Source organism: Cavia porcellus, unplaced genomic scaffold (genome assembly GCF_034190915.1).
Source record: "Cavia porcellus strain 051 isolate PalLab524CR breed Dunkin Hartley unplaced genomic scaffold, mCavPor4.1 scaffold_21, whole genome shotgun sequence".
Classification (NCBI taxonomy): Eukaryota; Metazoa; Chordata; class Mammalia; order Rodentia; family Caviidae; genus Cavia; species Cavia porcellus.
Genome location: NW_026947504.1, coordinates 8,255,208 through 8,269,412, shown reverse-complemented (window position 1 = coordinate 8,269,412; position 14,205 = coordinate 8,255,208). Strand labels below are relative to the sequence as shown.

The following is a 14,205-nucleotide window of genomic DNA, read 5'->3' as shown; positions in this document are numbered from 1 at the left end:
ATTCAGAGGTTTGCATGAATAGTGGACCAAATTATTCCTGCAACTAAAATTTGTTCTAAATGTTCACTAACAAGGGTTAGAATCATCCTTGAATAGAATGAATTGGTCTCAAATGACTTAACTCCATGTCAGAGCTAGGTCCAATATTCTTCAGAGCAGACATTTTGAGCAGGGTAATTCTTTTTCATGTAGGGCTATTATGTATCTGGTAGAATTCTTAGTAGTAATTATAGGATGTTCAGCAGCTTTTTGACCTCTATCTCTAGATGCCAGCAGCAATATCCCACTGCTCTAAAAGAATACACACATGTACACAATCCACACAATGAATAAACAACTTGATATTCCAAAAAGAAATACAACCATTAGAATTAACAGTTATGACCCTACAAAAGGAAACAACAGTGTACTTTACAATGTCAAAAATATGCCAATAAAAGTTATCCAAAATAAAGCACACAGAAAGACAGACTGGAAAAAAATGAGCAAAGCTTCAATCAAAAGTCCAACATATGTATAATTGAGTTCCAAAAGAATGGAAGACAACAAAATATTTGAAGAAATAAGGCTGAAATTTTCTCAAAATTTCTTAAAATGATAAACTCATAGGTTCAAGAATATCAGCAAACTCCAAACAGAGTAACACAAGGATAACTAGATGAAAGCAAATAATCAATTTGCAAAAATCAGTGACAACAGTGTAATAGGTACTACAGGAATTAGAAGTAGAAAGATGCATATCATAAAAATATAAATCAATAAAAATGATTTTTTGAAGAAAATTACATTTGAGATGTAGTCAGTAGATGTAATTTATATTGTACATAGAGTTTTCCTCAATTAAAAATCACCAAAAACCACATTTTAAATCTAAAATGGGTAAAATAGTTCAACTGATAAAGAAAATTCTTATCCAAGTCAACAAAATACATACAACAATATACTCAAATCCATTGGTGGTACATAAAAATGAAAAAAATTAAGAGACAATATGTTATAAAGATAATATGGGAAGAAAGTAAGAACTCATGCTTCTGGAGATTAAAAAAAAGTGCTCATACTGGCTGATGGAAATTGAAAGAACTATAAAATTTTTATAAAGCAAATCAGTGAAATATATTAAATTAAAATTCTTAATAGTCCTGTTGAGACAATTCCACATGTGATAGTAACACAGAAATAAAATTACCAATATTTAGGAAATGCAGAAAATGATACCATGATGTATTCTTTTATTACAGGCAAAACAAAACGAAACACCAGTGAAACCAAATGTTCCCTCCAGTATCACACAGTCATATATCTGCATTATTGGAACACTACACATCTATTAAAGCACCAAATTTACAGATATTTTCAATAAGTACTGCTGAATCAGACATGAAACTCATAATATATTAAATGCCCAAAACTAAGTAACAACAAAAATTCACTTGCTAGATATACAATGAGTAATTATCTGAGTGTGCAAAAAATGTGAGGAAAACCACAGAGTGTTACTTATAAGATACCTGAGACATGAACAGTAAAATGCCTAGAGGATATGAAAAGAAGAACCAAACAAAAACACTTTTTCACAAAAAGGAAAAACTTTATAGTGAAAAGCAGGGATTTGCATAAAAAGCAATGAAGCTGTTTGAAACAATTCATGTATATGACCATATGTATATGTTAAATATGGATATTTTAAAATTTAAAATTATTATTAGTCTCATTAAGACAATGTTTTAAAATTTTACATTCTCTCATATTGGGCTTTTGTTTTGCTTTTTGTAAATGCTTCTTATACAATAAGTACTCAAAACTCTTAAAACTACAACAATATATTCCAGTTTTAGACATTGCATTAGCTTTCTTACTTAGATTTCATTATGAAAAATAATTCAACACAAATGTCAAAACCAGCCATTAGAGACAAAAAGGACCACAGAAAATAAAATTAACTTACAAAATAATTATTGAAAATTGAAATCAAAGGTGCTCTAAGTAAGCAACTGTGAGGAAGGCTAAAAGATTTCATTAAAATGGTGTGTTAAAATAGGAGCTTACCTCTTTCAAGTGGTCTGCCTGCTCATTATCCTGGAATGTTTCCTCTTTGGAACTCAGAACAGGAGGAAGGCTGGGGCTGAAGGCCATGAGGTCCGTCTTGGGCAAGCCCTCCCCAGAGCACACCCTCTGCCCGCTCTGCTGCGAGTATGACCAGCTCCCCACTGCACTCGAGCACACCAGCCTGGGCTTCGCAGGCCCGCAAGTGCCCTCAGTGCGCACCGCCGAGCAGCGCAGCGCCGTGTACAGCAGCAGCGTGAGCACCAACAGGCTGGACACCGCACAGATGGCGATGATCAAGTATACATTGACGTCCACTAGCGTCACTTCCGGGCTTGTGTCTCCAGTCAGTGCCCGCAACGAGGACTTTGGAGTCTGACCATTCTCCACCAGCGACACCAGAAAGGTGGCGGTGGTGGTCAGCACAGGCTCGCCATGATCCTTCACCAACACCAACAGGCGCTGGCGCGGTGCATCCATCTCATCCAGGGCGCGCGTCGTGCTGATCTCGCCTGTGTAAAGCCCCACGCGGAACGGGCTGCGCTCGCCACCCGCAGAAACCTGCAGCTCATAAGACAGCCACGCGTTGTAGCCAGAGTCAGCGTCCACGGCGCGCACCTTCGCCACCACGTGGCCGGCACCCACTGACCGCGACACCAGCTCGCTCACCGCACCACCGGTCTGGGGCCCCAGCAGCGCGGGCGCATTGTCGTTCTCATCCAGCACGAACACCTGCAGAGTCACGTTGCTGCCCAGGGCAGGCACCCCAGAGTCGCGCGCACTCACCTGGAACTGCAGCAGCTCCAGCTCCTCGTGGTCCAGCGGCTGCAGCGCGAACACCTTGCCGCTCTCCGCGTGCACAGACACGTAGCTCGACAGCGCGCGCTCGCCCACCCGCCGCTCCACCAGCGAGTAGGACACCAGCGCGTTCTCCTGCGCGTCCGCGTCGCGCGCGCACACCGTGAAGATGTAGGCGCCCGGCGGGTTGTTCTCCTTCACGAACACCGTGTACTCGGGCTGCGCGAACAGGGGCGCGTTGTCGTTCACGTCGGCCACCTCCACGGACACGGTGGCCGAGGCCCACAGCGAAGGTGAACCCCCATCTCTCGCGATCACTACCAACTCGTATGCTGATATGCTCTCGCGGTCCAAGGTGCTGTCCAGAACCAGCGAATAATAATTCTTAAAGGTGGACACCAGCTTGAAGGGGACGCGGGGCGTCAGGGTGCAGGTCACCTTTCCGTTGACACCAGAGTCACGGTCGGACACGCTAAGCAGGGCGATGACGGCGTTAGGTTGAGTGTCCTCTTTTACAGGCAGTGACAGAGAAGTAATAGTTATCTCCGGGGCATTATCATTTATGTCTACCACTTCCACCAAAAGGGTACAATGACCCGTCATTGGAATATTACCTTTGTCAACTGCCTCCACGGATATTTCATAAAATTTATTTTCTTCGAAATCCAGTTTATCTTTTGTCCTAATTTCTCCACTCTTGGGATCTATGTTAAAGGCATATAACACTGCAGGAGATAGGGGCCTTCTAAAGGAGTAGACTATATCTCCATTTGTACCATCATCAGGGTCTGTAGCATTTAGTTTGATCACCAATGTTCCATTAAGTGCGTTCTCTAATACTTTAACTTTATAAAGGAATTGATCAAATTCTGGGGCATTGTCATTTACATCCAGAATCCTGATCAGCAGCTGAACAGTACCGGTTAGCTCGGGTTTACCTCCATCACTGGCTGTCAGTAATAAACTATGTTCCTGAATTTGCTCTCTGTCTAAAGTTTTCCTTAAGACAAGTGACAATAAAGACATTTGTTCACGATTCCTTTGTGTGTCCAAAGTGAAATAATCGTTGTGATCCAGTCGGTAGGTCAATGCCGAATTTACACCAATATCTGCATCTGATGCGCCATCTAGTGGAAATCTAGAGTCTACAGGTCTAGATTCTGCAATAATTATACTTTTGTTAGTTTCGGGAAACACAGGCGGATTGTCGTTAATGTCCTTCACCTCCACCTCCACGTGGAAAACCTGCAGCGGTCTGTCCACGATCACCTCCAGGTGGATGCTGCACTCCGCGCTCCGCCCGCACAGCTCCTCCCGGTCGATCCGAGAATTCACAAACAAAATGCCATTCTGCAGATTTACCTCCAGAAGCTCCCCGCGCTCCTTGGACGCCACCCGGAACAGGCGCGGCACCAGCTCCGTCAGCTCCAGCCCCAGGTCCTGCGCGATGCGGCCCACGAAGGTGCCGTGTTTGGCCTCCTCGGGGACCGAGTAGTGCAGCTGGCCGCTCCCCGCCTGCCAGGCTGCGAGGAGCAGCAGCGAGAGCAGCAGAGGCCAGGTGCCTGGGCCTCCTTTCCAGGTAAACCGCATAATACATGCAAAATCTTCAGATAGATACTAAATATTGAATGCCTTACCTTAAATTGCTTCTCAAAGACCAATTTTATGGCCTCCTAGTGCGGAAGAATTCGAAACGGAGTTTTTACGATCTGGCAAATTTCATAGAGGAAGGAAGGATCAGTGGCTTTCTTGGCAAAAACGTTCTCAGTGAAGAGCGACACCATGCGCATAAATGTGTAAGTGTAAGAATGACTCAGTCTACATACTTTGCATTGATGTGTTTCCTTTTTCTTTATATTTCTTGAATTTTCACTGCAAATGTGTAATTGGAGTTAAATACTCACCTTTTTAGAAACAGTAAATCACTGTGTTCTACTCAGCATTTGATGTTAGCTGACAGTTGGTCAATCTGTTCCATTTTTCCACAAATTTATTTTTACGTGTGAAAAATTTTCACGCACATTTTTAAAAGAGGGGACTTTGGATCAGTGGGACTCTAGTCCTCATAGCCATGGTAGTTTTGTTCTTTGTGGTAGTATTTTAAAGACCTTTTTACAGCTATTATTAGTAGTATTATTTATGACCTTACATCTACTAATCCAAAATGGAAAATAACAATCACAAAAAACAGATGAAGGTGGAAGATATTGGTAAGGATGTGCCATATTTTAATAAGTACACAATACCTATAAATTCCTCTGAATGACTATGAAGTATAAAATAAAACATTTGTATTTGTAGGGATACAGTTTATTGCATGTAAGTCTGTGAAACTGTTCAGACAACAATGTTTTCAAGTTTAGAGTTATCTTTGAAAAAATACATACCAGGAACTAAAATCCTATGCACTTAATAGAACTTGAATTACTACCAATAAGTCGTGTCTTTTCTCTATGTATTTTTTCATCATCATTAGGGAAAACCTTACTGTTATTTACATTGATTATGATATTCCAAGTATGTAACAAGAACAAGAAAAAGATATTAACACATTTTTAGCTAGGGAAGAAAGGAGGAATTTTTATCTATTGCTATCATTATCAAGTCACAAACTTCCAGGTTAAATGAACAATAAAAATATACTATCATGACTATTCTGTGAATAACTCTATAGTAAATGACATTTGGGTTCATTTCTGCACCTTTGTTCACTTCTAAAATTTATGTAACATATTAAGTGTTCTCTTGCCTATTCTTACTATTCTGTCCTGCTCCATTACTTCATATTTTACTCTTATAATGGGAATAATCCTGATTCTTTTTAGTGCTTCTTGTCTATCAGTCCCTATGATAGCCTATCATTTCTTCATTAAATTATTCAACTACTTAAAACATGCTTTTCCAGACACCCTGAAACCACTCTAATATACTCATTAGTTTCCAACATGTAACTAACCTAATTTTCTCTATTCTTCCTATTGATTACTTAACCATGATGGCATATATTCTCTACATGTTTACTCACACATTTACCTAAATTGGACCTTCAACTGAATAAATTCTTCCTTCTTGCCTGCAGAAATTCTTGCATGATTTCTTTCTTCTCTTCTCAAATTCCCTACCTTATTTCCATCAACTTTCAGATGATTTTCCCACAGAGAGAAAAGTTGTAAAACATGAAGTTGATTGCTCATTTCTTATATCAAACTTTCCTTTATATTTTCTAATTTTCATCCCTGGTTAGTCCAAAGGAAAAACTATCCTTACATTTAAGGTCAACTTATGCTCTGGAAAACATTATGTTTCATTCTCCTTGATATGTTTTATCTCTGTGTTCATTCTTCTGTGGTCTGTCTTATCTTTAGTGTGTCTCTCTTCCCATCAAACAACAAAATACTCAAATACTTCTAACATTTCTATGTAACATCTTAGACTTCCCTTTACACAGGTATAATACATTTATTTGTATATAAAATTTCTGATTATTGCTTTCCCTTCACTTGGGATTTATCAATTTTATTTAAATTTGCACAAATTTACTTATGCTTAACTTTGCCTTTTATTTCAGTTACACATTATTTAGACTCCTGATGATTTAAAGCCTATTGAAATTGGTTGAACAGTGGTCCTTCAAAAGATACACCCACATTTAAGACTCAGAATTTCTCAATATTATTTTACAAATGTTATGAAAAAACAATATCTTGAAATCAGTTTATCCTGGAATATTCAGCAAGCTAGAAGTGCAATCACATGTGCCCATGAAAAATAAACGCACAGAGAAGACATGGGGAAGATAAGGTGATGTCATGACCATATATTGGAGAGGTATAATCACAAGCCAGGAAACACTAATAACCACCAGAAACTGAAAGAAGCACAGAACAGATTCTACACTGGAGCCTGGAGAAGGAGAAGAGCCATAGTAACATCTTGATTTTGAATTTCTGTCCCCCAAAACCAGGAAAGAATAAATTTTTTTTGTCTTATATAACCCTTTAAGTGTCACTTGTTCTAGCAGGCCAAGAAACTAACACAATCACTCACCTACATGTTTTAAAACATCTTATTTCTCATTTTTAAATGTTTCTTGGTGAATGTATCATTTCATGGATTTAAATTTTTTATGTAATGAAATTACTCCAAAATTTATACTATAATTTCCTGAGTTGCAGGCCAAATTTCTGGTCACAATGGTATTCTTCTAGAACCTTAAAAGAAACATTTTCTCAAATATTTAATTTCCAACCTGAACAAACATGCATGAATTGTTTCTTCAGTTCTGCTCCACATTTTGCATAAGGCCATCTTGTTCTTCCAGTTGACCAAACCAAAGGAATGAGTGTCAACCAAGAACTTTCTTTTGTTTGCATTGAGTCAGTCACCGTCTGGCTGCTTCCTTCTTGTTAATACCTCTTGTATGTGAATATTGCAATCCATTTCTACTGCCATAATGTAAGTCTCTATCAGCTGATACTTAAATTGTTGTAAAAGACCCTTTCCCTAGCTTTCTTGCCTTAGAATCTCCTCTGCTTTAATCCTTATAGTACACAGTCACCAGAGAAAACTTGGCTTGTTTATTCATACTCATCTCTTCGTCTGTAATATTTTTTAATTGAATGTTATCTATACTCACTCTTGACTAAAACATTGCCTAACCTCTTGACTTTACTCCACTTCTAAAATGGAACTTTTATGGTCTGTGTCTGGATGGCCCTTCAAAGCCTCATGCAGTCATGGGGCAGGGTCCTAGTGTTTGTGACTGATTCATAATCCAATGCTGGGGTTATGGGTGTGAATGATACACCCACACTAGGGTGGGTAACCTACATACAATATAAGGGACAGAAAGAGTCTTTGGTCAAGCTCCTCCTTTTAGCTCTTGTTGCTTTTGCTATTTTTCACCGCCATGAACTGTTGCTCCTCTGCCACATGCCATGCTCCCTTAGAGCCAGTCATGAAACCTCCACAAACTGTGAGATAAATAAACCTTTCCTTCCTTAATTTTTGGCATTGGGTATTTTGTCTCAGCATCAAGAGAAAAGTAACCAACACAGAACTGTTCTGGTATTCGTTTCATTAGCATATACATATTGAAAATTTTTCAGATCCACAACTAAAAGGTAGGAAAATAGAAAAAAGGTTAAAAATGTAATGTCTTCTATACCAAGCAGAGGGATGTAAGATTCTATTTTCTGATCAAAGAGAAGTCTCTAAATATTTTTAAAATGAAAGTCATGAGATTTTACATATTTTACAAAACTGATCTGATAAAAGGTACAGAGCAATAATGTACCATAACTGTTTGAGATTCTCTGAAACTAGGTTTAAGCTCACTTCTTACTATTTCTGTGGCTTAAATTTCTAGCTTCTTGTTCATAAATTAGGAATAATAATTGTTGTATGTTTTCCATATGGGTTATTTGCTATATGTTGACCAACCATGGAAGGATTTCTTTTATCAGTAGTGTTAACTTGAGTTTCATAAGCATTATTCTCTTCAAAATCCAACTCCACATAAGTTCTCATTAGCTTAAGTCTAGATTTACTGCAAACACATATTTCTTACTCACAGGCAAAATTATTCTGATTCCATAGGAAATTTCTCTGTTCAGGCCTTTATCTAACTCAGAAGCACTTAGTTGAATCATTGTAATGTTTGGGACATTTTCAAACAACATTACTTTATAAATAGGTTTATAAAATTCTAGTTTGATGTCATTTACATCCAGGATGGTTATTTGAATCTAAGCAGATCCTGTCAGCTCCACTTTACTGCCATTAACAACCATCAGCAATTTATCAGCAATAAATTAATTTCTGATGATTCCTGCATATCCAATGATTTCAAAAGAATTAATATAGACAATGTGCTTTTATCTCTTTGTTGTTATTTAAGCACAAAATACTCCTTCAGTCTTAACACATAGGCTAGAACTTATGCTTATATTTGCACCAGAAGTGCTCCATAGAGGAAAGTTAGTGCCCAGTGGTTTAGATTTAGAAATGTTTGTTTTGTTCTCTTCATCTGTACATAGGCGGGTTGTCATTAACATCCTTCGCCACTACCTCTGCGTGGAAAACCTGCAGTAGCTGTCCAGGCAGATTACTTCCAGGCACTCCATGCTTTGCCCACACAGCTCCTCACAATCCATCTTAGAATTCGCCCCAAAAAATGCCATTCTGCGAAGCTATCTGCAGAAGGTCCAGTGGTGTTTGGATGCCACCTAAAATAGGCACAGCACCAGCTCCGCCAGCTCCAGTCCCAGGTCCTGTGCAATGCAGCCCATGAGATGTTTGGCCCCTAAGTAGTGGCTCTGGTCACTCCCTGCTACCCTCCCTGCAAGGAGGGGAACTGAATCCAGCCTGTATTCCAGGCCTCCTCCCCAGATAAATGTCATTTCAGATCATGAGGCTCTCTGAGGTAGAACTGTCAGTTTCAGGGCAAGCAGGCATTGAGACCTTTTATGATCAATCAGTAAGTATACATTCAATAGGTTTCATCCAGCATTCCAGTAAATGAAACAATCCGATTTTGTGAATGGTTGTAGTCTGGGTACACAAAGCTTTCCTTTTTCACCTTTTCAGTATATAGGAAACTCCTGTGACTGATTATATAAATGCAAAAAAATTCTTGAGGTGCTTGTAATCCCATAATTTGGGAGACTGAGGCAGGAGGATCGTTACGAGTTCCAGACCAGCCTTGGCTACAAAGTGAGCTCAAGGCCAGCCTGAACTGCATAAAGAACCTGTCTCAAAAAGACAAAAAAAATCCTGAGGTTTGTTTTGGATTAGCCACTTCCTGGGTCACTCTAAATTCTGTTTCATTTTTGGATATTTTTCATGGGTCATTTACAAAGGCTTATTTAGCTAATATACACATATCTATATATATGAACAACAAAACATTTTTGTTATTTTGTATTTAAAAATATTTTCTGCTTCAAAGTTTGCCGTTAAATAACCTTCAAAGTAATTTATGATAGAAGCTACCCTAGTTATGGTGGAGAATAACATCAAGCATAGTATATGTTATCCTTGCCTTTATATAGCTTCAAATTTATACAATTTTAATGGCATTTGTTCTACACAAATACTTTGGTTTAAGACTTTAGAAAAAAGAAAGATTTCCATCATCTAGTAATGATAGTTCAATAAAATTTAATGATTAGTTTTAGCTGAGTAACAATAAAGAATTGTGTTTGTAACCTTTTTCTTTTAATATTTTCCAATCATACATTACAATGGAATATTGATCAGTTAAAGAAAACTAAGTAAAAAAAAGACACCTAAGTATTCATATGATTAAAGATTGGATACATGTATCATCTGACATTCTAACACTGTTAACGAAAATCTTTAAAATACAGAATACTTACCAATTATCGACTTAGAAAGATGCCTTTTCAAAAAAAATTTTAGAGGAATTTAGGATATAGCTCAGTGGCAAGCACCTGAGATCATTCCCGAGGAGCACTGAATACACACACACACACACACACACACACACACACACACACACAGTGTATTTTTTAAAAAATGGGTTACAAATAATTTCACAAAGACTTCCAGAACAGGTGAAATTTGTAGAAAACTCACCTGTGCAGGGTCATTTGATCCTGGATCCTGCTTTTCTCCCTGGTCTTCTCCATTCAAACCAGGAGGAAGGCTGGGGCTGAAGGCCATGAGGTCCTTCTTGGGCAGGCCCTCCCCAGAGCACACCCTCTGCCCCCTCTGCTGCGAGTATGACCAGCTCCCCACGGCGCTCGAGTACACTAGCCTGGGCTTCGCAGGCCCACAAGTGCCCACAGTACGCACCGACGAGCAGCGCAGCGCCGTATACAGCAGCAGCGTTAGCACCAACAGGCTGGACACTGCACAGATGGCGATAATCAGGTACACATTGATGTCCACTAGCGTCACTTCCGGGCTTGTGTCCCCAGTCAGTGCCCGCAACGAGGACTTTGGAGTCTGACCATTCTCCACCAGCGACACCAGAAAGGTGGCAGTGGTGGTCAGCACAGGTTCGCCATGGTCCTTCACCAACACAAACAGGCGCTGGCGCGGTGCATCCATCTCATCCAGGGCGCGCGTCGTGCTGATTTCGCCAGTGTACAGTCCCACGCGGAACGGGCTGCGCTCACCACCTGCGGAAGCTTGTAGCTCATAGGACAGCCACGCGTTGTAGCCAGAGTCAGCGTCCACTGCGCGCACCTTCGCCACCACGTGGCCCGCACCCACTGACCGCGACACCAGCTCGCTCACCGCACCACCGGTCTGGGGCCCCAGCAGCGCGGGCGCATTGTCGTTCTCATCCAGCACGAACACCTGCAGAGTCACGTTGCTGCCCAGGGCAGGCACCCCAGAGTCGCGCGCGCTCACCTGGAACTGCAGCAGCTCCAGCTCCTCGTGGTCCAGCGGCTGCAGCGCGAACACCTTGCCGCTCTCCGCGTGCACAGACACGTAGCTCGACAGCGCGCGCTCGCCCACCCGCCGCTCCACCAGCGAGTAGGACACCAGCGCGTTCTCCTGCGCGTCCGCGTCGCGCGCGCACACCGTGAAGATGTGGGCGCCCGGCGGGTTGTTCTCCTTCACGAACACTGTGTACTCGGGCTGCGCGAACAGGGGCGCGTTGTCGTTCACGTCGGCCACCTCCACGGACACGGTGGCCGAGGCCCACAGCGGTGGTGAGCCCCCATCTCTAGCGGTCACGACCAAATCATAGTTTGAAACACTCTCTCGGTCCAGACGGCTGTCCAGCACCAGCGAATAATAGTTTTTGAATGTGGACACTATCTTGAAAGGAACTTTGGACGTCAAAGAGCAGGTGACTTGGCCATTGACCCCGGAGTCGAGGTCGGAAACACTAATCAATGCAATGACAGTGCTTAGCTCAGCGTCCTCACGCACTGGGAGGGACAAGGAAGTCACAGTCACTTCTGGTGAGTTATCGTTGATGTCTAAGATTTCTACCCAAACTGTACAGTGACCCGCCATTGGGGGATTCCCCTTATCTGTAGCCTGCACTTCAATTTCATAAAATTTATTTTCTTCATAATCTAAAGTTCCATTTACCCTCACTTCTCCATTACTTTCATCTAGTGTGAAGAAGGATCTCCCGTTAGGCTTAACTGACTTCAAGGAGTATGTTACCTCCCCATTCATGCCTTCATCTCTATCTGTGGCATTTAACTTTATCACAAGAGTTTCTTTAGTAGCGTTTTCCACCAGTTTAACTTTGTATTCTAATTGATCAAACTCTGGATCATTGTCATTAACATCCAAGACTTGGACAAACAGTTGAACCGTGCCAGTCAGTTCCGGTTTTCCGCCATCTGTGGCCGTCAATAGCATTTTAAGTTGGGGAGTTTTTTCTCTGTCTAGAGGTTTTTTTAATTTAAGGGACAGTCTTTTAGTCGACCCACTACTCACTGGTGATTCTAGAGAAAAATACTCGTTTTGGCTTAGTCCGTAGGTCAATACAGCATTCTCTTCTATATCCGCGTCAGAGGCTCCCTCTAGCGGAAAACGCGAGTCTAGTTGCTTAGATTCAGAAATCAGCAGCCTTTGTTCTTTGAGAGAGAACACAGGCGGGTTGTCATTAATGTCCTTCACCTCCACCTCCACGTGGAAAACCTGCAGCGGTCTGTCCACGATCACCTCCAGGTGGATGCTGCACTCCGCGCTCCGCCCGCACAGCTCCTCCCGGTCGATCCGAGAATTCACAAACAAAATGCCATTCTGCAGATTTACCTCCAGAATCTCCCCGCGCTCCTTGGACGCCACCCGGAACAGGCGCGGCACCAGCTCCGTCAGCTCCAGCCCCAGGTCCTGCGCGATGCGGCCCACGAAGGTGCCGTGTTTGGCCTCCTCGGGGACCGAGTAGTGCAGCTGGCCGCTCCCCGCCTCCCAAGTTGAGAGGAGCAGAAATGAGAGCAGTAGTCGCAAAGTGTTCAGTCCTCTTCTCTGAAAACCGAGCATTGCATACGAAATTGGCTTCCAAATTAAGATTCTTTGCACTGACAAAACCAGATACTTCCGCTCAAGTTAAGTTCTCGGTGAATTTTGATAAGTTTCAAAGGATCTTCTAGCAGTAGCATCCAGCATGACGGAGTCTTTTTGTATGAGGGGTTTCTGACTGTTCAAACCAACCTATGAACGAAGTCGTTCCTCAGTAAAGAGCGACACCTTGTGCCTGAAATCGTGAGCATTGTGCGCTGCATCCATCCACTGTACAAGTTTACGTTTTAGGTTATTGTTTTCTAAATGTTTTCAAAATGCTTATTTATGGAACATTCAGATTTTAATTCATATTAAAACCTAACATATGCATAAGTGACATTTTATCTCTTGTCTTACATCAAATGTAAACTTTTTTCTAATTTTTATTTAGCTCTAAAATAATTTTTACTTACCCACTCAGAGGGGGAAAAAAGTTCACTTCTTTAGCCTTATGAAAAACTAGAGTTAAATACTTTCTAATGGTATTGTCCCTCAAAAAACATTATCAACTTGAATTTTTTATTTCCAATCTCCTTTGTTACTTGACCTCCTCCGAAACTCAAATAAGAAACTATTTTTGCGGAGCTGAAGATAGTTATTTGTAGAACCCAAGGTCCCGCCCATGCCAGATAAGCACTGTGTCCCCGAGTTTCACCTCCACCTCCAAAGAAAATTTTGAAATTTGAAGGTTAATAACAACTGTTCAGCCTTCATGTTCTATATACTATGCTGTCATGTATGTGGATTTTCCTTCTCATGCTTTCAAATCTTTTTAATTGATACAAAGCCCCAGGTTGATACTTGTACAGATTTATGGAATAAAATTCAATGTTTTAAAGCCCTTATATATTGAGTAAATTATGTTAATTAGTATTTCCATTGCCTCAAACATTCATCATTTTTTGGTGGGGAATTATTCAAAATCTCTTTCCTAACCATATTATAATACATATCCCATCTATTTTATAGGCCTGGTTATTTTTATTTTCACTGCCTTCTTATTGCAAGTGAATTATAGCCACTGCAGAAAAATAGAACATAATTAAGAAAACAGTTAATATAATTCCAAAATTGGTAGTTTAAAACAGAATTCAGAAAGAAAAAGCCTATTGACCTAAATGAACTTTGTGTTTGATATGCATGATTTCTCACATAAGTTGCCTATTAATATTATGATACTTTATGCAATAATCAATGATATAGCAGCAGTATTTTCAACCATAGAATGAATCTTATTACCATTCCATGAAATAAAATCACCTGCAAAATCTATTCTGATATTTGCAAAACAAAAACACTAATTTTCTTAATCCAATCAATATACTCATGAAAATGATTTGGAACTGCTATAATCATGAG

General features: G+C 40.7%; 1 protein-coding gene and 1 long non-coding RNA gene across 12 annotated transcripts in view; one reads left to right on the top strand and one right to left on the bottom strand.

Annotated features, from left to right (window-relative positions):
* The window catches only part of LOC100717129 (protocadherin alpha-C2), a 239,669-nt gene that overhangs the window by 155,652 nt on the left and 69,812 nt on the right, over positions 1 to 14,205 (bottom strand). Inside the window, exons 1-2 of one of the 11 annotated variants that reach the window (XM_023560558.2) lie at positions 10,444 to 13,197; positions 9,397 to 9,593 (exon numbers count right to left, since the gene is read on the bottom strand). The exons of 9 other annotated variants lie outside the window; for them this stretch is intronic. In XM_023560558.2, the coding sequence (XP_023416326.2) occupies positions 9,552 to 9,593; positions 10,444 to 12,825 (2,424 nt within the window). In that variant the 5' untranslated portion in view covers positions 12,826 to 13,197 and the 3' untranslated portion in view covers positions 9,397 to 9,551. Of the gene's footprint in view, positions 1 to 9,396; positions 9,594 to 10,443; positions 13,198 to 14,205 lie in introns of those variants that run through there. One more of the 11 variants, XM_063232238.1, reaches the window with a different exon arrangement.
* LOC134471908 (uncharacterized) lies at positions 2,055 to 8,165 on the top strand. Its single transcript, XR_010041622.1, has 3 exons — positions 2,055 to 4,423; positions 4,522 to 4,640; positions 6,413 to 8,165. It is a non-coding gene; the product is annotated as an uncharacterized LOC134471908 (long non-coding RNA).